The 23,000-nt window shown below is 35.2% G+C and overlaps 2 protein-coding genes across 9 annotated transcripts in view; both read right to left on the reverse strand.

Annotated features, from left to right (window-relative positions):
• Positions 1-4,813, reverse strand: part of ALDH8A1 (aldehyde dehydrogenase 8 family member A1) — a 46,731-nt gene extending 41,918 nt beyond the window's left edge. Inside the window, exon 1 of one of the 2 annotated variants that reach the window (XM_030809715.1) lies at positions 4,741-4,813. Coding sequence is in view for 1 of the 2 variants with exons in the window: in XM_030809713.1 (XP_030665573.1) it covers positions 625-664 (40 nt within the window). In the remaining variant the exon portion in view is untranslated. Of the gene's footprint in view, positions 1-624; positions 892-4,740 lie in introns of those variants that run through there. The other variant, XM_030809713.1, reaches the window with a different exon arrangement.
• HBS1L (HBS1 like translational GTPase) overlaps positions 4,489-23,000 on the reverse strand; it is a 97,735-nt gene continuing 79,223 nt past the window's right edge. For 5 of the 7 annotated variants that reach the window (XM_003255754.3, XM_003255755.3, XM_030809710.1 and 2 more), the window contains 5 exons: positions 22,515-22,605; positions 22,016-22,124; positions 12,586-12,686; positions 9,681-9,825; positions 7,993-8,656 (listed from right to left, as the gene is read on the reverse strand). In XM_003255754.3, the coding sequence (XP_003255802.2) occupies positions 8,645-8,656; positions 9,681-9,825; positions 12,586-12,686; positions 22,016-22,124; positions 22,515-22,605 (458 nt within the window). In that variant the 3' untranslated portion in view covers positions 7,993-8,644. Of the gene's footprint in view, positions 4,850-7,992; positions 8,657-9,680; positions 9,826-12,585; positions 12,687-22,015; positions 22,125-22,514; positions 22,606-23,000 lie in introns of those variants that run through there. The other 2 variants (XR_004029363.1, XR_004029364.1) reach the window with 2 other exon arrangements.

The raw sequence follows: 23,000 nt of genomic DNA on the forward strand, positions 1-23,000 counted from the left end.
TGCTGGGAATACAGGTGTGAGCCACTGCACCCGACCTGTGGAGAATACTTTGTAGGAAACTGATATTCAATTCAGTAGTGATGGGACATCATGTGGCAACATGGTTTAGGAAAAAAGTTGTTTCTATTGGACTCAGAACTTTTCATTTATTTGAAATATTTTCCAAAATATTCATAACAGAAGAGGAAGTGGACTCTTAACTCATATCATGAACATATTACTCATACCACATAAACAATTAACAAAAAAAATTTTTTTAAAGAAGGGAAATGTTAAAATCCCCAGTCGGGGCTGGGGAAAGGCTATGATAGATTAGGATAGCTTCAATGGCACTTATTGCTAATGTTCTAATCATTAGTAGAGGGAACAGTTTATGGGGTTTTCTTGATTTTTTTTAATCTACATATTAAATACAAATGTGCTTTTGCTTGTATTAAATACTATATAACAAAAATTTAAAGACTATTATTTAGAACAGTTTTATATTTATAGAAATACTGCAGCCAGTTTCCCCCCAATATGAACATCTTATTCTAGAACAGTACATTTGCCACAATTAAGGAACCAGTAGTGATACATTCTTAACTAAACTCCGTAATTTATTGATATTTCCTTAGTTTTTACCTAATGTCTTTGGCACAGGATCCCACTCATGACACCACATTACATTTCCTTATGTCTCCTTAGGTCCTCATGGCAATCAGTTTCTCAGATTTTTCTTTTGTTTGATGACCTTCACAGTTTTAATGAGTCTTGGCCAAGAATTTTGTAGGATGCTCCTCTGTTAAAATTTGCCTGATGTTTTTCTCATGATTAGAGTGGTGTTGTGAGTTTTTAAGAGGAAGATCAAAGAGAAAAAGTGCCATCTTCACCACATTATTTTATATATATATATATATATATAATATATATATCCACCACCACATCATTATATATAATCAACATGACGTCACTCTTGATGTTAACCTTGATCACCTGGCTGAAGTAGTACTTGTCAGGTTTTTCCATTATAAAATTCTTTTCACTCCTTTTCCATACCATACTCTTTGGAATGAAGTCACTATGCTCAGCCCCACACATGAGGAGGGGAGTGTTATGTTCTACCTCCATGAAGGCAAAGTATCTACATAAATTATTTGAAATGCTTTTACAAGAGATTTGTCTCTTCATTTCCCCTTTCTTATTTATTCAACCTCCCTTTATTTATTCAATCATTTATTCATACTGGTAGGGACTCAAAGGTGTATTTCCTAAGGACAGTCATTCTGTTTCTTTTCTAGGTTTTTTAGTTAAATGTTTATTTAGTTAGTTTTCCCACAGGCTTATAGTAAAAAATATTTAAGGATATACTGATTTCTTTCCATTACATACAAATATATACACATATACACATGCATATATGTAAAATATATTTGTTGTATACACATGTAATACACAGGTATATGTATTACACACATTTTAAAAAGTTTTTACTTTGCTGATTTACTTCTATTACTTTGTATTCCACAAATGACTTGAGATGACTTACAGAAATAAAAATACATACATTATAATAGGTTGTGGGGGAGAAAATATTAGGAAGAATGAAAAATAAGTGCTTGCAAACAAGATAAAGCCAGGTATACAGGTAGTTTACAAAATGCCTAAGATCCTGTACACTTTGGGGCCTCAAATTTGGCTGTCAGCTTCCTGGTAGCCAAAACAAAGAGAAAACCATCGTGAGTATAAAGCTATCTGAAGCTTTAATAAGTAGTCTCATTTTCATTTTTGAAAATAATCTTAAATTTTCTTCATTAGGTTATTTAGAAGAGTGTCTTTTATATGTCCCATGACTAAGGTATTTCTAAAAACTCATTTTAATATATAGAATTTTTGAGTATTATGCTTTTGATAACCTGGGGTTTTCTTCATCACTAAGAATACACTCAATTTTTGTAAATCAACATTTTAGAAGGTGTTTAAGGAAATAAGCCTAGCCAAGGTAAAACTCCTCAGATGAAAATGTCAGTAGGCTGTCACGCAGGAGGCTCTCTGGGGCATCAACAGTATTTTGCTGAAATTACCATGGTTCAATATCTGGCTTATAGGCTTTGGGATCTGAATTTGTCAATATACTGAGAATAGGCTCATTTAACTAAACTCAAGGGGTTGATATTTAACACTCAAATTCCAATTTATTTATATACTATGAGAAGTATACCAGAAAACCCACAGATTCTTGTGTCCTCATTCTTGGCACATTCCCTTCCTCTAATTAAACTACTTGAATTGCCAAATAATCAAACTTCAGCACATTTATTCTTACCTTCAGCAGCACTTATGCAGTTCAGTAAAAGTTAAAGGACCAACAAGGAACCAGAAGAGACATTAGACAAATCAAAATTCAACAGTATTTGAATCTATCTCAGAGTTATGTATTTATCCTCTAATTGGGCCTGGCCTGGCCAAGGGAGCCAGGAAGTCTTTCCTTTCTGGACAGAGTGCAATCATTTGAATATTTATGTCCTTGCAAAATTCATGATGAAATTTAATTCCCAATTTAACAGTATTAAGAGTTGAGACCTTTTAATTACAAGATTGGGCCATGAGGGCTCCATCCTTATGCAGGAGATTAATGTCCTTATAAAAGCACTTGAGGGAGCAAGTTTGTCCCTTCAGCTCTTCTGCCTCGTGTGAACATGGTGTTTGTCCCTTCTGCCATGTAAGGACACAGCAAGAGACGTCATGTTTAAAGCAGAGAGCCCTCACCAGACACCACATCTGTTGGTGTCTTGATCTTGGAATTCCCAGCCTCTAGAATGTTAAAACATAAATGGCTGTTATTATAAATTACCCAGTTTAGGGTATTTTGCTATAGCAGCTCGAACAGACTGAGAGACAGGGCTTTGAATGAGTAGCATTTGTTGCTGTGAACCTTTCTTAAGATTCCATGGATAACTAAGCCCTCTTATGAATGGCACAAACCTTCTTTAAATCTTTGCAGATATCTTGCTATTTTTGTTTTCCATTTTGTTGTTAATTCCTGTTCCTTTGTAGATTTGACTTTTGTCTCTGACCAATTTTAGAATCTTTGTCTTTGGTATTCTGCAGTTTCACTAAAATGTATTTAGAAGTGGATTTCTTTTTATTTACCATCCTTGAAATATGTTGTATTGCTTCTATTTGTGAATTCATGTCTTTCATCAGTTCTGGAAAAGTTTACAGCTATTTTATTTTTTGATATTGTACATCCATTCTCTGTATTCCCACTTTCTAAAACTTTAATTTTATGTAATATATACCTTCTCATTCTAGTCTCCATTCCACATGAACTTATTCATATCTTTATCTTATTGTGCTGTATTGTGGGTAAATTCTCTGATCTATGCTTCCAGCTACTAATTCTTCCTTTGGCTGTATCTAATCTGTTTAATCTAAATAGTTTTTAGTTTCAATTATATATTTCACACTTAAACGTTATGTTTGATTTTAAAACACATGGTCATTTTATAGTCTCTTATTTACTCACATTTCCACCTCTTCTAAGGAAATATTAAATATTTAAATATTTTGGCCAGCTATTTTATGTTCTGTAACCAGTAATTCCAGTATCTGTAGTCCGTTTAAATGATTCCAAACCTGAAAGATAACTCCCATATCTATAGTCTGATCCACTGAGTTCACTTTATAACGTAACTCTTCAAGAGCAGTGTTAACTGCTGATTATCAAATTCTTGAAGGAAACTTGTAACAGTATATTCTTTTTACATATATTCATTTTTTTCTGCTTTGCTATTTAAGTCCTCTATGACCTTGTTTGTTTACATGATCTATAAGGCAGAGCTATGAGAATTCCTCAATAATTGTAACTATGCCCTTTAATTTTTAATTTCTATTAAATTTCATTATGCATTTTTATGTCATTTGGTACAGTTTTATTGTGCATTATACTTGTTATTAATATGAAATTCTCTTACCTTAATTTTTTTTAACTTGCTTTAAATTCTTAGTCCAGTGTTAATATTGCTATTCCTGATTTCTGGAGAGGCAGTGTAGTATCTTTGAACATGCCTCAGTCAGACTTAAACCTAAATTCAAATCATGGTTCCATAATTTATTTACTAGTTTTTAGTAATCCCTCTGAGCTTTAGTCTTCTCATCTATAGACTGAGGTTAATAATACCTGCCTCATATAATTATAGATACATCACGTTAAATGAGTATATGAAAATTGCTTGGCACATGGTAGACACCCAACAGATCACAGTTATTTTTGTCTCCCCAGTACATCTGTGCCCTTTCTTCTTTAAATCTATGGTTTTATTTATTTACAAAATAGGAATATTTTGTAGATAGCATATCATTAGCTTTGCAGTTTGAGTCTACATTTTAAAGATAAAAACCTATTTTCATTTACTGTAATAATCACAACCTTTATCTTCATTTAATTTTCTTGTTTCCTTTCCATCTTTTGCTGTACAGACTTAGTTTCTCTGCTTTTTTTTTTTTTTTTTTTTTTTTTTGCATTGATATGAATAGTTTCACTAATTCCATTCGTGGTTACTGTAAACATTCTTAAAACTTTGTTTTATGGGATTATCAGAATAACAAAATAACATAGTCCCTTTATGGACTATAAGTAACTTAATGCTTTTCTTTCCCTATTTCATATCCCCATAATTGGTACAATAATTTAATTCACTTACTTCATTATTTTGTTTTGCATTGTATTTTACACCTACATTTACACTATTAACTTACTTGGTTTCAGTGTGAAAAAGCAGCTTCTGACCTAGCATTCACACTAGGCGGTGGCGTTCTCCTGCTGAACAATTAACAATTCTCAAATCTCTAACATCAGATGAGGTCACTGTAATCCGGATAAAATGAGATACTGTAATCATGCCTGAGCACAGACAAAAACAAAGTCACTGTGCAAACCATAAATAGCCAACCTCTTCTTGCGGCTAACATGGGTGACTAGTTGCTTCTTTCCTTTCCTCCCACCCACAACATAAAAATTAAGATACCCAATTACAAAATCACTCCCACTTTCTGACAGCGCTCAATCCAGAAGAAACCCTTGCTCACTTGAGCCCTCCTTAAAATTAGCTACATGTGCTCAAATTCTTAGCAAGCCCCTCTTTACACCTTCCCACTGAGAAGCACCTATAGACCCCAGTGGCGTGCAGTCTCTCTTGCTGCAGCAAGCATCAGTGAAACTAATTTTGATTACAATTATGCCCTGGTGATCTTTGATGACATCAACAAATGATGAGCATTAACAAATGTTTGCTGCAGAATTTTCTACCATCACCTACCCCCCAGTCTTGAAGTTTTGAATTATCTCTTTATGATACCCTGTCCCCTGGTTGGACTATCAGCCCTATTAAGACTCAAGCCCCAGAGCTTTCTCTTGTGCCTGGAATATGGCAGGCTCATAATTAGATGAGGAAAGAATGAATGTTTTTTCTGCTTACATATTTCTATAAATATTTTACAGGGAAACTAGAAGATGATTCAGTAGTTTGTATTGGGCCTACTTGTCTTGATTTTTTGAAAACTGTATAAATTTCACTAATTTCTGTACATCAGGATCTGTAATTGTTATTTTTATATCAATAAAAAATACCTCTAAAACTTCTATTGAAAAATATTGATTACATAATAAAATGAAAATAACTTGGCTAACGCTCACAACTATGTAAAAAAATGCATTGGAGAGACAGAAAAGAAATACATGAAAACACTGGCAGCAGTTACCTTTAGGTGACAGAACTGTGGGTTAATTTTACTCTTCCCTATATTTTCTGTATTTTCCAAATTTTCTGAAGTCACTATGATTGCATTTTAACAATGGTTAAAACTATTGATTTGCATACTCATGGGAAAAAAATAGCTATGCCTAGAAACTGGTCTCTAAAACATTTCTCACAGTAGAGAGGCTCAAATGTCATGAATGTGTAAATAATACTGACAAGTCAAAACACGGTTCTGTGATGTGTTCAAGCCACATTATCCTAGAGGTTAACTGTTCAGAAGAATCTCACAAAGAGTCAAAGTCAGAGGACAAAGTCATTAGTGTGAAGAAAGAGTAAAATCATAAAAAAGAAGAGAGTCAGGACAAGAAATACCTGAAGCAAAATGACACAAAATGGATGTACTATAAATTATGGATGAAAGTAACAGGGTGAGGAAATCAGAGCATAACCAAGCTTCGGCATGCCTGCTCTACCTCTGTCACTTAATTAACTCGAGCCTTCCACTGCCAACAGTCTTCTCACACAGTGGATCCTTGAAACAATATCACCACTCCTTTCAACCACAATCAATCATCAATAAAATGCAAATAAAAAGATTGTGCTTAAACACTTAGAGAAGGAATAAATGCATTCATTTCTACTACTACTATTTGTTTATGCTAAATTGTAAACTAAAATTCTTAATTCGATCATGGTCTTATATAATATACAGAGTGGATGGTTTCTTGTTTTTACTCCCCCAACCTTAAACCCCAATCCATTTCCCTTTCCTAACAGCACCCTGAATTTCCAACCCTCCCACAACTGTTAGCTATATGCTTTGTGTGATATTTACTTCACACTCAAACACAGGATATCCTAGGGAAGTATTAATAAATAAAACTCAATCATAGTCAATGATGAGATGTTTCTAGGACTTCTGGAGAAGATACGCTCTTTTAGTCTGTCCTTGTCCTGGATGGGAGATCTGAGGATATAAGTGTGGAATTATCACATCTTGTCAAGAACCTGGCATTACAGAAGAGGTTTTTTATTTGTTTTAAGACAAGGTCTTGCTCTGTTGCCCAGGCTGGACTGCAGTGATGTGATCATGGCTCACTGCAGCCTTGACCTCCTGGGCTCAAGTGATCTTCCCACCCCAGCCTCCTGAGTAGCTGGGACTACAGGCATGTGGCACCACACCCAGCTAATCTGTTTTTAAATTTTTTCCATAGAGACAAGGTCTCACTATATTGCCTCAGCTGGTCTCAAACTCCTGGGCTCAAGCTATCCTCCTGACTCAGCCTCCCAAAGTGTTTTGATTACAGGTGTGAGCACCGCGCCCAGCCAAGAGTTCTATACAGAGTTTGAGAACAAAACTAGCACCAGGGAAGGCAGAGTGGAGATGAGTCCTTGCTAACATTGTGTGAGCTGCTCGATCTAAATGGAATCAAAGCTAGAGCTACCTCTAATGTTCTCAGTTATGTCATTCAAAAATTTTTCTCTCTGCTTAAGTCACTTGAAGTTAGATTTCTGTCACATATATCTGTTAAATTCCTGATTAATATTAATATATAAACAAAACTTTCTTAACTCAGTGAATCTGAAGTGACAACTACACATGTATTTTGGTAAAGAAATATACCAAGTGTGTTCACTTGGTAATCATTCACTAAGCAACACATGTACTATCTGCCTACTTTACCATATGGATGTTATTGCTTATGTTCAAAATGGCAGGTTCATGAAAAAGTGCAAGAAGAAATGCTGTTGTATATGTTAAGCCATCGATATACAAATCACGCTGCTTTCTAATAAAAAAAAAAGCTTATCATAAACAGTCTATCAGATCAGAGTTCCAGGTTCAGCTGAGGTCAAAATCTACTCTAAAGCTCCTTGCACCCAGAAGGCACCTCAACGAATACCTGTTTTTAAATAAATAAACCTTGGGGTTTGTTGTTGAAACTTTAAAGAAAAACATGACTCTTACTTACTCACAGGGGACTTATAATCTATAAGGCAGGCAAGATAAAGAAAGGGCCATCATAGGTGTAATTCTAAAAGGAGAATGGGAAAAGCAAGCTATGGTTAAAATAATGGATGAGATGAAATTGGATCTGCCATTAGGATAAAAAAGAATTCATGTGACAGAGCTAGGAAACTCTTAGGTGAAAAAGATCCCACAAAACCCCTAAATCATATTTAGTGTTAGTGGCAGAGAATATCATAAATGTCTAGAGGATCTCATGAATGTCTAAAGAACAAAACACAGTTTGTATTATGCTCAAACTAAGGCATTTTATTAGCTGGCTTTACAACTTAAATAATATCTTGGCTTTCAAAGGAACAGCTTCCACTAATTCCAAATTAAACTTTCACAAGTTTACCTGTTTGGGGAGGGACATTCTTGTGGTCACCACAAAATACCTTTATTATAACCTTCCCCAAATCTTTTCTTAGCGTTAACTGGAAAAAAAAAAAAAAAAAGCTTAGGTCAAATATCAACTGCCTGAAAAACCCAATTAAGTTACTTTTCCTTAAAACATGTGCAGTATAATTGAATCAAAAGAGAAAACTGCAAATACATTGTGCTTTGGCCAGAAGTAGAGTTCATTTCATGATGATTCAGTATCTTCGGATACTATTTTTGACACTTGCCATAAATCTCAGCAAAGTAAATCCATTTACTAACATTTCAAAGGCAAAGTTGTTTTTAACATTAGCCTTTCTTTGCCAGTTGGCAACTTAGAATTTTTGCAGAGGTGATTATTAATACTTCTTTGCAGCTAATTTTAGCTGTAATTTTTCTCTCTCATCTAAAAAAATACCAACTGCACACTGTTCCTTTGACTTAATAACTGGATTCTTGAAACAGAGGTTAGCTATTTCACTGGATCCGGAAACATGGTAGAAATTCTGACCCATCATTCTTTTATCTGTTAAAACAAAAAAAAAAAGATATCTGCTATAATTTAATCAATCACATTATAGGAACAACAAAGGGAAAATTACAGTGAAAGAATTATTATATCAAGAGAAAATCTTTTTCTTTGTCCTGCAACTTTCTTCCTTTCCCAGTCGTGCTATTTCTGCAATTTACTATAATCTCTCCATTATTCTCCACAAACAACTCTATCTTATTTTTAGAATGCTCTTTTAGAAAGAATGCCTTGATAGATTACATGTGATGTTGATGACAACGATGATATCAGCTACTAATATTGGATGCTTTGTATGTGCCGACTACTATGCCGAGTGCTTTGCACGTTATCATTTCATTTCAACACAACTCTAGGAGGTAGATTCTATTATCCTATTTTTATACTGAAGGAGGTAAATTGAAGGAGAAATGCATTCATGCCGCTAAAAGCTGGTGGAGCAAGAACACGAATGGGCAGTGTAACTCTGAAAGCTGTTCTCTTCACCTCCACCCCACACCGCCTTCCATATGTATTTTACTTAAATTATGTATATAGAGTTTCTTGGTGCTTCAGCAACTTAAAGATTTTTCATGATATGTGTAACTCACTTTTGATGCAACTTAAAGTTTATGTTATATCCAATTAAATGAACTAGTTTTAGGCAGAAAACAATCATGCGGGGTAATGAAGTACCTTTAAAATACAATATTCATAAGATTCATATTAATTATGATAGTGTAGAAGAAATTAAATCATTGAAATTTTCTGGTTCATTTCTGGCTATTTTCTCCAGCAATTAGAATTTAATATAAATTCTAATTTCTTGTTCTAGTAGCATAACTGTGTTTCCTTTAAGGCATAAAATCTCACTCAAGATTTTACCAATCTTCCAAATATAACTCTATCCCTTAAAGGACCACTACAACCTAAAATGCGTAAGGCTTCTCCTCATCAATGCTTTCTCTTTCATTCCTAAAAGGTAAAAAAGAAAAGGCATCATAACTATGGATGTATAATGAGTCACTTTAAAATAAAATACCTCAGTGACAACACCAGCAGCTATTGTAGAACCACCGTAACGTAGCATGAACCTCCCCAGCTCTTTAAAGTCTTTATATAGCTCAAGAGCTATTGGTCTTTGTGTCTGTAGCTCTACCAATGCATTCTGGCCTTTAGTCAAAAACCTATTAAGAAAAAAAAAGAACAAATGAATATATGATAGAGGTGAGTAAATGTAATAATAACAACTTGAAAAACAAATATTTCACATTTAACCAACATATCAACTGAGTCTTTCAAAAACAAGAAAAATATTTTTTTGAATGAAAATATATGTCTTTGGACTTTCTGCTTTAGTTGAAAGAAATGAGGAGTAATTCTAGATTTAAGAAACATTAGGTAGTTCATTTTTACCAATCTTCCAAATATAACTCTATCCCTTACGGGACCACCATAGCCTAAAATGCTTAAGGCCCCTCGTCATGAAAGAAATGCTTTTTCTTTCATTCCCTCAAGAAAGTGAGTTCAATTATCAAATAAAGAAAGTTATACTAATGCTTATTTCTATAAAAAAGTATTGGCCAAGAGGAATATAATGTCCTATGTCTTTCCTAGTAAAACTGTAATTTATGGAATGGGTATTAGGAAGTTATCTGTAAAGAGGACAATCAATCTGTTGTTGCTAAGATTCCCCTCAATCAATCAAGCAATCTCTCTCTTTCCCCACACAGGAATAATAGTTCCTCAGCAGGAGTTCAGGACAAAAATCACATAAGTAGCTTTTCCACAATATCGTACTTGTAAAATATGAAGGGAGACAGGGCATGGACCAGACTGTAAATGGTTTCATAAAAATAAGTAAACAAAAATCTCTAGGCTAGGCCCTGCTCAGACTCAGGGAGAGAGGCAGAACCTAAAAAGGGACATTTTGGAGTTGTTTTCTAATTTAATTTTGATGTACTCTAGAAGTATAGTGGACAGAAATCATAAACTCTCCTTTTGAAAGATTAGTTCAGAGGCAGACAGACTAAAAGAAGGTTCTAAAAAAATACACCAAAAATTCCAAATATTGGTTTTGGACAATTTCAGGCTTAAGTTCATTCCTTAGGAAGGAGAGCATCTAATACATACACGGCTTGTTCCTAATTTAGTTTCTAGAATATTAAATTCCATTCTGCATAAAGCAATCAAGAGCCTACAACGTGCCTGAACAGGAATGAAAGGGAAAGGCCAAACGGTTGTGCAAAATAAAAGGATAAAGCTACAAATAAGGTGACGGGGAACACAAACACGAGAATATGTTAAACTCTACCATCAGTGAGCTAGGATTTTGTAGCGGGAGCATGGAGGGGAAGACTCAGGATTATATATGATGAGCCAATTTCAGACTGAAAATTCTGTATCAATTGTCTGGGTCAAACAACCTGGCTCCTGAACGAAAGAATATAATTTATGTAAACCAATTGACTAGGTTAGAATCCTGCCTCTACCACTTGAGCTTTGTGTCACTTGCTAGATGCTTCACAGGATTGCTAAGAATATACATCATGTGAAAGCATTCACAATACAGCCTAAAAAATAGTGGTCCTCAAGAAAGGTTAGTCATAGTTATGTCGTGTTTCTCAGAACATTATGGCAAACACTCACGCCAGAAGCTAAAGACTCAGGTTAAATATAAAGATCTACCTTTAGGAGACAGGTAAAGTAGCCCTTCCTCCTAACGGAGAAACAGGCAAGGGTCTAGAGCAATGTGAGATTTTCTCTTCCACTTGCAGTCAGCCTATTAACCCACTAACCACGTTTGGCCTCTTCTGCAGGTGTAAAAGATGAGGAACACCAAGGACAGAAAAAAGGGGATTTGGGATGTTATTGGAAAAGAAGTTGGAAGGAAAACCCCAAAGCTAAAGCAGCCAAGCCAAACTGCAATTAGCCTTAACTTGGATTTGGGTAAGAAATCTTTTTTTTTTTTTTTGAGAGGGAGTTTCACTCTGTCACCCAGGCTGGAGTACAGTGGCGTGATCACTGCTCACTGCAACCTCCACCCACCGGGTTCAAGGGATTCTCCTGCCTCTGCCTCCTGAGTAGCTGGGATTACAGGTGTGAGCCACCACACCCAGCTGATTTTTGTATTTTTAGTAGAGACAGGGGTTTCACCATGTTGGCCAAGCTGGTCTTGAACTCCAGACCTCAGGTGATCCACCCACCTTGGCCTCCCAAAGTGCTAGGATTACAGGCATGAGCCACTGTGCCTGGCCAAGAAATCTATTTTGTAACATTCATCTCTAGTCTTCTATTTTGTTTTTATTTACGTACTTAGTTTCTGAGGAAGTACTTAAAAAATCCCAATCTTGTCGTAGCCAAAGGGGAAGTGTCACACCTAGACCTGGACATTAATGCTAATCAGCAGGCCCAACAGGATGCTGATCACCTCAACTTAAGGCTCCAGGTGGACTTTGAGCAAAAAAAAAAAAAAAAAACCTTTCCAGATGGGAAAAAAGCAGGCACTACAGAGTGTGTAGATTATTTTCTTCTTAGCTTAGCACAGGGAATGATCTTATTAAGGAGGTGACAAGAAAGTTAAACATGCAGTAGAAATTTGGAACCGGTGTCTAGACATATTTTTTAAAATGCCCTTATTTTCACATCATCGGTATCTATGGCTTGAAATGTACATACATATATAAGTTTATATTTACATTTATTTATAATTCATGTCCTCCACCACCACACATAACAGAAATTATATTTAGCATTCATATCTAAACAAGAGCTTAAATACTTGCTTGTTTTTATGTTTGTTTCAATCTAGTCCTTGACAAAAATAATTTCCGGAACAAGTAAAAATGGGTTTCACTTACCACAAAGAGAAATACTACACAAATGAGTTAATCTTTAAAAAATTGGCTTAAATTGCTTGTTTATCATTTCTGCATTAAAAGACTCACTTAGGCTTTTTCTTTGTGACTTCACCCGTGCTTTTGTTTAAGACACTAATCAATCGTTTAATAACGGCGGGTTCACTGACAGTTTGGTAGTGTAACAGCACCTAAAACAAAAAATTATAACACTAAAAATCTGCTACCATAGCATCTCTGGCCTTTTCTTTTGGCACTTACACTTATTTATCTTCGATTCAGCGCTACTGCTTGGAGTCTTTCAGGATCTCCAGTTGCTTCCTCTAAGTCCCACCACTCTAATCAGGTGGTTACTTAACTCACTAAGGGGAAAAAAGTCATGAGAGGCATTTCAAATTTCTACCCCACCAATTACTGCATCAACTTTAGTTCAGTGCATAACCTGTCAGCTTTTTCCTCTGTAAAGATGGAGGGTAACAACATCTTAGGGTTGTTGTAAAGATTAAGTAAGAGAATTCGTCATTTAGAACAAATGTTGTTGTTGTCATTTTTATTATTAGTAGTAGTAGAGAAAGAACCTGGGATTGAATCTCAACTCTTTCTCTTCTGTCTGTACCTCAGTTTCCTCAAGTGTAAAATAAGTAGGCTTTTATACCGTTGTGATGAAAATTAAATAGGATCAGACGCAGTGCCTGCCATGGTAGATGTTCAACCAATATGAATTGTCTCATACAAATTAGAGAGGGGGATAATATCATATTCACAGTAATTAATGTATTCACTGTTGAATAAGAATAAAATATTATAATAAATATAGAGGTAAAGAGGAAGGAAAATAACATTTTAACTATACTGGGTACAAGCATTGTATGATATGATTTATGATTTATATGCACTATTTAATTTATGCAGCAGCTTAGTAGGCCCTGAAGTCAGATAGACCTGGGTTCAAATTACCTCTAGTTGTGTGAACTTTGGGGCAAGTTATTTTTCTTTTCTTTTTTTTTGGAAGCGAAGTCTTGCTCTGCTGCCCAGGCTGGAGTGCAGTGGTGGGATCTCAGCTCACTGCAACCTCCACCTCCCAGGTTCAGGCAATTCTCCTGCCTCAGCCCTTAGAGCAGCTGGGATTACAGGTGCATGCCACCATGCCCAGCTAGTTTTTGTACTTTTAGTAGAGACAGGGTCTCACAATGTTTGCCAGGCTGGTCTCGAACTCCTGACCTCAGGTGATCCGCCTGCCTCGGCCTCCCAAAGTGCTGGGATTACAGGCATGACCCATTGCGCCTGGCCTGGGGCAATTTCTTTAACAATCTCCCACCCCTAAAATCCCCAGCCTCTGGTTCCTTATCACTGAAATGAGGAAAATCAGATGTTATTTTAAAGTGGTGCCTGGCACATGGCAAGCATTCAGTTAACTGATGGCCTTATATATTAGCTATTATTTCCATGTTTTATATGTAAGGAAAATTAAAATCAAAAAGGTTAAGCAATTTAATGTGGCTATGATGCTGTGTGTAGAGCTGAATTTTAGGCTTATGTCAGTTGAAACTACAAATTCAAAGCTCTTCCCACTTGAGTTTACAAGGAGGCCTATAGAAATCATATAAATGGAAACTTTCACTTTATGAAGATGAAGCTAAGGTTTGGATACACCCTAATCCAAACCAGAACAAAGGTAGATTGACTATCCTCGCTCAAATAATAAGTGTGCAATAAGCATTAAGTGTGTAATATGTCTATAGTTTGAAGATATTGGAAAGATCAATGCCCAGGACATATCAGAGCTATGAAAGTTTCATTGGTTTATAAGTACCATTTAATGCTGTTTGTAGAAACATTGGCACTTCTACTCTGGAATTTCCTAGCCAAAATAGTTTGCACATTCAAAAAACAGAAATGCAAGGGGGGCTGTAGATGCACAATCTTAGACTTTGGAAACTTTCTAAACCAACTCATTCAATTAAAAAAAAGAAAAAGGGCACAGCTGAGCCTGCATTACTCCAAAAAGACAAAAGTGGTTTTATTTTTCAATGGCACTTGAGGAGTCAGAACTGGAAAGATTCCAAAAGAATTAAAAACTGACTATTGGGGGTGAAAAACTTGCCACAATGCATGGTAAAGTGGTGAGAAACACATGTATGCATTCAAAGGATCCAGGTCTTAACCAGTACCAATATAACATAAATATAAGCCTAAATATCTAAGAAACATTTCTTTTGTAACAAAAACTTAGGTAAACAAGTAGGATTCACTTCGCTTAGCCAAGGTGTGACTAAGGAACTGGAACCAGTCTCCATAGCCAAATTTGAAAGAACAGAAGCATACAAACCTAATTAAGTTCTTTCTACCTTTGGTGAGCTATGTGTGGATTCCAGGTAAAATCAGGGTGGACAAAGGATGGGTTGTGGCAGCATGAAGTTAGGTCTTATATGTCTTTTTATCTCCTCAGTATCTTGCAAATAGTAGCTCAAACAAATTATCACACGAAAATAACAGAGAGAAGTGACTGTACACTATCTCAACATTTTAATTCATATTATATGTAACCAAAGTCATCTACAATTCAAAGCAATGTGCAGCATAGTGTAATAGGAAAAAAAAGGTACTGGATTTCAGAGTAAAGGAAATGAATAAGGAGTCCTGGCTTAATCACTTATTATTTATATAGCACAACCTCTTGGAGGGTTCAATTCCTTATCTGTAAATGGGAACCATAGTAATAAAGGTCCACAATCACTTGTCTGCAATTCCCAAGTGCCCAAAGACTGAAAATCTGAAGTTTTTTCCTAAGTCTGTAACAAGCCCACTTAAGTGCAAAACCAGACTTGAAGTGAGGCAATGTATAGATCTTATTCATCTTAGTTAGTGTTAATAAGTTCTGGTGCAGAAACATTAATATTTTGATTTGAGAGTGTTGTTCCCTTCTGTTATGTAACTTATATGCATTATGTACCTTTCTAAAGTTCTAACATTTCCGAATTCTAAAACCATTGGCCTAAAGGGTTTCAGGTAAAGGCTGAGATTCTATTCTTCATGTAGGGTTATGAGAATCAATTATCTAGTGTTTTATAAACTCAAATGGGCTACATAATCTGTTAGGTGGCCAAATAAATTGTTTTCCTTAATTTTCTAGATAACCTGTATTTTTAAAATATTAACAAATACATAGTGAATTGGTTTTCAACAAGGGTACCAGGACCATTCAATAGGTAAAGAACAGTCTTTTCAACTCATGGTGCTGGGAAAATTGGATATCCATATGCAAAACAATGAAGCTCTACCTTACATATGTACAAAAATTAACTGAAAATGGATCAAAGACCTAAGTATAAAAAGCAAAAACAACAAAACTCTTAGAAGAGAACATAGCACAAAAGCTTTATGACATTGGATTTGGCAATGATTTCTTGGATAATACACCAAAAACATAGGCAACAAAGGAAAAAATAAACTGTACTTCAACCAAATTAAAAACTTTTGTGCAGCAAAGGACACTATCAAGAAAATGAAAAGGCAGCCTAGAGAATAGGAGAAAATATCTGCAAATCATGTATGTAATAAGGGATGATATCAAGAACTTTATTAATAACAACACAACCTAATTCAAAATGCACAAAGGATTTAAGACATTTCTCAAAGATATACAAATGGCCAATAAGCACATGAAAAGATGTTCAGCATCTAATTAGAGAAATGCAAATCAAAATCACCATGAGACACCACTTAACTATTAGTTTGCCTATTATATTTTAAAAATCCCTCTCCCACACCCCACTCCTAGAAAACTTGTTATTTAATGTGTTGACAAGAAAGTGGAGAAAATAGAACCCTTATGCACTGCTGGTGGGAATGTAAAATGGTAGAGCCCCTATGGAAAATGGTTTAGCAGTTCCTCAAAAAGTTAAACATAGAATTACCATATGATCTAGCAATTCCACTCCTAGGCATATGCCCAAAAGAATGGAAAGCAGGAATCTCAACAGATACTTGTACACCCGTTTTCACAGAAGCATTATTCGTAATGGCCAAAAGACGGAAATAACCCAAATGTACATCAACAGATAAATGGATTTTTAAAAGGTGGTATATATATGCAATGGAATGTTATTCAGGCTTAAAAGGGATGAAATTCTGATACATACTACAACACGGACAAACCATGAAAACAATTTGCTAAGTGAAATAAGCCAGACACAAAAGGACAAATATTGTATGATTCCACTTACATAAGGAACCCAGAACAGGCAAATTCACAGAGAAAGTAAGTAGAAGAATGGTTATCAGGGGATTCCAAGAGGGAATAATGGGAAGATACTGTGTAATGGGTACAGATTTTCAGTTTGGGATGTTGAAGAAGTTCTGCAGATGAATAGTAGTGATGACTGGCCGGGCGCAGTGGCTCAACGCCTATAATTCCAGCACTTTGGGAGGCCAAGGTGGGTGGATCACCTGAGGTCAGGAGTTCAGGACCAGCCTGGCCAACATGGTGAAACCCCGTCTCCACTAAAAATAAAAAAAATTAGCCAGGCGTGGTGGCACACACCTGTAGTCCCAGCTACTCGGGAGGCTGAGGCAGTTCCGGGAGGCTGAGGCAGGAGAATTACTTGAGCCCAGGAGGCGGAGGTTGCAGTGAGCCAAGACTGCACCACTGCACTCTAGCCTGGACGCCAAAGCAAGACTCCATCTCAAGAAAAAAAAAAAAAATGAATAGTAGTAATGACTGCACAACATTGTGGAGGTACTTAATGCCACTGATTGTACACTTAAAAATGGTAAATTCTATGTTTTATCTATCTATCTATCTATCTACACACACATATATAAAATAATAAGAATCAAATATAAATTCACTTAAAGTCTAATCCATTCTTCTATTATTTCCTCTTAAAAAATATAGAGTAACAAGAGAGAAGATTCAAATAAGTTCAATTCAAAATGAAAACGGAGACATTATAAACAACACCACAGAAATACAAAAGATCATTTGAAACTACTATAAACACCTCCGTGCACACAAACTAGAAAATCTAGAAGAAATGGATAAATCCTGGAAACATACAACCCTCCAAGCTTGAATCAGGAAGAAATACGAAATCATAAACAGACCAATATCAAGCAGTGAGAATAAATCAGTAATAAAAAAAATTGCCAACAACAACAAAAAAGCCCAAGGCCAGATGGATCCACAGCCAAATTCTACCAGACATTCAAAGAAATAATACCAATCCTACTGAAACTATTAAAAGACTGAGAAAGAGAGAATCTTCTCTAACTCATTCCATAAAGCCAGTATGATCACCCTGATAACAAAACCAGGAAAGGACATAACAAAAAAGAAAGCTACAGACCAACACCCCTGAAAAACATAGATGCAAAAATCCCTAACAAAATACTAGCAAACCAAATCCAACAGCATATCCAAAAGACATTTTATCATGATCAAGGAGGTTTCCTCCCAAGGATGCAGGAATGGTTCAGCATATGCAAGTCAATAAATGTGATTCACCACTGAAACAATTAAAAGCAAAAAAAAAACAAAACAGATGATCATCTCAATAGATGCAGAAAAACCACTAGATAAAATCCAGGATCCCTTAATGATAAAACCTTCAATAAATTAGGCAAAGAGGAAACATACCTCAAAATAATAAAAGCCACATATGACAAACCCACAGCCAACATCATACTAAATGGGGAAAAGTTGAAAGCATTCCCCTTAAGAACTGAAACAAGACAAGGATGTTCACTCTCATCACTCCTATTAAACACAGTACAGGAAGTCCTAGCCAGAGCAATTAGGCAAGAGAAAGAAATAAAGGGCATCCAAATTGGAAAAGAGTAAGTCAAACTATCTCTGTTTGCCAATGATATAATTACATACCTAGAAAATCGTAAAGACTCCTCCCAAACAACACCTAGATTTGATAAATGAATTCAGTAAAGTCTCAGGTTACAAAATCAATGTACACAAATCAGTAGCACCAACAACGATCAAGCTGAGAATCAAATCAAGAACAAGAACTTAATCCCTTTTACAATAGCTACAAAACCAACCAACCAACCCACCTAGGACTGTACTTAGCCAAGGAGGTGAAAGATCTCTTACAAGAACTAAAAAACACTGCTGAGAGAAATCATGGATGACAAATGAACAGAGATACATCCCATGCTCATGAATTGGAAGAATCAATATCATGGAAGAGACCACATTGCCCAAAGCAATCTACAGATTTGTGCAATTCCTGTCAAAATACTAACATCATTTTCCACAAGATTAGAAAACACAATCATAAAATTCATATAGAACCAAAAAAGAGCGCAATTAGCCAAAGCAATCCTAAGCAAAAAGAGCACATCTGGAGGCATCACATTACCCTACTTCAAATTATACTACAGGCTATAATAACCAAAATAGCATGATACTGGTATAAAGGTAGATTCATAGACCAATGGAACAGAATAGAGAACCCAGAAACAAAGCCAAATACTTAACAACCAACTGATCTTTGACAAGGCATGCAAAAACATAAATTGGGGAAAGGACACCCTGTTCAATGGATGGTGCTGGGAAAACTGGATAGCTACATATGGAAGAATGAAAACTGGATTCCTATCTCTCACCACATGCAAGAGTCAACTCAAGAGGGACTTGGATCTAGGAACTGAAACCATGGAAATTCTGGAGGAAAACCTGGGAGAGGTTCTTCTGGACATTGGCCTAGGTAAAGAATTTATGACTAAGACCCCAAAAGCAGATTCAACGGAAATAAAAATAAATAGATAAGACCTAATTAAGCTAAAGAGCTAGTGCACAGCAAAGAAATCCTGAACATAGTAAACAGACAATCCACAGAATGAAAGAAAATGTTTGCAAACTGTGCATCTGATAGGACTAGTATCCAGAATCTACAAAAGACTCAAATCAGCAAGAAAAAAAAAACAAACAATTCCATCAGGAAATGGGCAAGTGACATGAGCAGACACTTCTCAAAAGAAGACATACAAATGGCCAAGAAACATATGCAAAAATGCTCAACATCGTTAATCATCGAGGAAGTACAAATCAAAGCCACAATGGGATACCACCTTACTCCAGCCAGAAGGCCATTATTAAAAAGTCAAAAAACAATAGATGTTGCCATGTATGCGATGAAGAAGGAAACACTTGTGCACTGCTGGTAGGAATGTGGATTGGTATAGCCTCTGAGGAAAACAGAATAGAGATTTCTCAAAGAACTAAAAGTAGATCTACCATTTGATCCAGCAGTCTCACTACTGGGTATCTACCCAAAGGAAAATAAGTCATTATATCAAAAAGATACCTGAAGGCATGTTTACCACAGCACAATTTACAGTTCCAAGAATGTGGAACCAACCTAAGTGTCCATCAACCAATGAGTGAATAGAGAAAATGTATATGTACACCATGGAATATTACTCAGCCAAACAAAGGGTAGAGATAGTGTGTTTTGCAGCAACTTGGATAGAGCTGGAGGATATTATTCTAAGTGAAGTAACTCAGGAATGAAAAACCAAATAGCATATGTGCTTACTTAAAAGTGGGAGCTAAGCTATGGGTACACAAAGACATACAGAACAGTATAGGGGACACTGGAGACTCAGTAGCAGGTAGGGCTTGAAGGGGGTGAGGGATAAGAAACTACATCTTGGGTACAATGTACACTACTTGGGTGATGGCTGCACTAAAATCTTAGATTTCACCATTATACAATTTATCCATGTAATCAAAAACCACTAGTTGGTAAAAAGAAGTAAAAAGAAAATTGACAAATAAATAAAAAACAAAGGAAAAAATTACTTGTACCCAATAGCTACTGAAATAGTCTCCCATACACAATAGGGGAAATTTAAATATATTTATGTAGTATTATGGCATTAGTCCCTAATTAGTAAAATTTTAATAGCTTAAGAAACCTTTGTTTGCTCAAAAAATTTTTTTTTGAAGTTTTTCTCCCATAGGGAGTAGACTGACAAAATATGGCCATTTTTTTCTGAAACAAATTTGATCCTGGTATTTCTGAATCAATATATGCTGGCAGAATCTCCTAAAGCAACAGTGAAAAACTTGCAATCTGTGCTTATTTTTAAGAAACTACAGTAGTCAGGGAGACAGTATTACTATTCAAAGTCACTACTGACCTCTTGACCTCTCTACCTCTCCATTGGCAAATATTATTATTGCATGAGTAAAAATATGCAGTAACCAACCTCTCCTTTGCCCCATAGGACATACTGCTTTCTATGAATGAGTTCCATTCGCTCACAACAATTAACTTGTTGTTACTTGATGATCAATACATGAATTCTGAATATTTACGTATCTTCAACTATAGCAATTTTTTTTAAAGAAGCTTTTCTTTTTTAGTGTATGGAAGAAATGGAATATAATTATGTAAGTAAAGTACCTAAATAGTACCTTAAAACATAATTTTACATGATCAAATTAATATAGAAATAATTACAAAGAATTATAAAGTACAGGTTATCTCAAATACAGGTGTATCAGTATAAATGACCCAAATAAATGTATTGCCAACCTCTAAACCACTATCACTAACTTTAAAAAGTCTTACTTTTATTTCAAAGATGCATCAAATGGTAGAAACATCACTGAGAAACATTTATTGTCATGCAGAATCTGTATTATATGAGCTAATTAGAAAAAAAGTCTAATGGGAAAAATGGTCATCTGTCACATGACAAAAGCAAGGTACAAAAACTCTAAGAGTACGGTCCCAAATATCTCAAAACAATTACCCATAAAACAAAAAATCCAGACTATTCACAAGTAACAGCTTTTCAGGATAAGTAACATTATTGTATAAAAGCTCCCTCTTCCCATAAAATGTATATGTTCAAATGATGCTGGCAAACCAACCTTACAACATGCAGGGTCTGAATGTGTTGCTTCAGCACAACTGAAGTTTACTATATGTCTAGGATCCCCAGAATACACCCAATACATACCAGTATGTACACATACTGGGTGGATAATATGCTTACATAAAAACACACTGACATGTAAAGATATATATCTATGGATTATGCAAGTATATGGCATTTTTATTTTCCATATTTTTATGTTTTCCAAAATTTTCTAAGCAATTTATTACTTTTATTATCAGAAAAACTGCAAATCAACATATTAAGCAAAATGGAAACCTAGAATGATTCAACCTAAAAAACTTAGGTAAACTTTAGAACACAATGAAAATATGTCTATCATTTTTCCCTGGATAAATTTTATTATCATTACTTTGTATCCTATTTATTATTAAATATCTTCTCAATGCCTTTTAAAAAGTCTTCAGGCTCAAAGATCAAAATAAAAAAACAAAATAAAAACAACTTTCTAATTACAAGTTTTTCTGGATTACAGTAATAAGATGTTGATTGAAAATAAATATAGTATCACCACTTGTAAAGAAAGTTACCACTTTTAGGATAAAGTTACTTTGAATTTATAAAAACAGGAATAATAAAACATTTTGGAACTTACAGGAAATCCTTTAGTGATAGGAATTTCAATATTAAAGATGAGGATTCGGGCTCTGAAACGAGTGCAAGCTTTAATGGGTACTTTGGGGCCACAAAATATGCAGCCAACACTGTAAGAACAACAAAAAAAGAGGAAAGGTAATTGGGGGACAAATTAACATCAAATAGAAAGACCTCAAAAACATTTACAAGGAAAGTAAAACAATTAAGTAAATTAGGGACTTTTTCTAAATATTCTCTTCTGAGCTAAAGCATGACTTTAAACCATTATTAACCTTACATCATTTTTATACATTAGAGCTTTCATTCAAAGCACATGCCAAGTATGTGTGCTGACATGTATTAATTCAAATTTTAAGTAAGTTTGCTTACATTTCCATAGGTGTCTATTTTTGGTCAAATGAAATTCAAAATGGAACTAGTAGGTTGCAAAATACATGTGTTTAGAGGTGAGGTCCTACATGAAGACAATGGTTGCTTAAACTCATTTTCTCACTCACTTGATTTTGATGATATCCATCCCAACCAAAGTAAGACTAACATGATCGCCTGCTGCCGCCCAATCGACAGGTTCATCATGCAGAGTGATTCCTGGAAATGAGTAAGAACCAAAGCATACAGTGAAACACCTCGATATCAAACCATAACAACCAACAGAGTTTGGCTGATTTGTGCTTCATCAGTCAATACTCATCATTTTCAATATGAATGGATTGAGAGTAAGAAGTGTAACTGTGAGCGTTGAGGAAAACACAGTTCTTCTAGAACTGACTCTTCTAGAATACCACCCTAAACATAAAGTGACTTGTATTTGCTCATAAAAGGCTGACTTCAGCTTATTTAATCAAGATTTTTAAACTAATTGGCACAATTGGTATATTCATTAAACAGTTCCCATTCAAATATTTCTATTATATTAATAGATACAGACAAAATAAAACACAATTCAAATTATTCATAATGACATAAAAGATGGAGCTGGAGAA

The sequence above is a fragment of the Nomascus leucogenys genome, chromosome 3 (assembly GCF_006542625.1).
Source record: "Nomascus leucogenys isolate Asia chromosome 3, Asia_NLE_v1, whole genome shotgun sequence".
Classification (NCBI taxonomy): Eukaryota; Metazoa; Chordata; class Mammalia; order Primates; family Hylobatidae; genus Nomascus; species Nomascus leucogenys.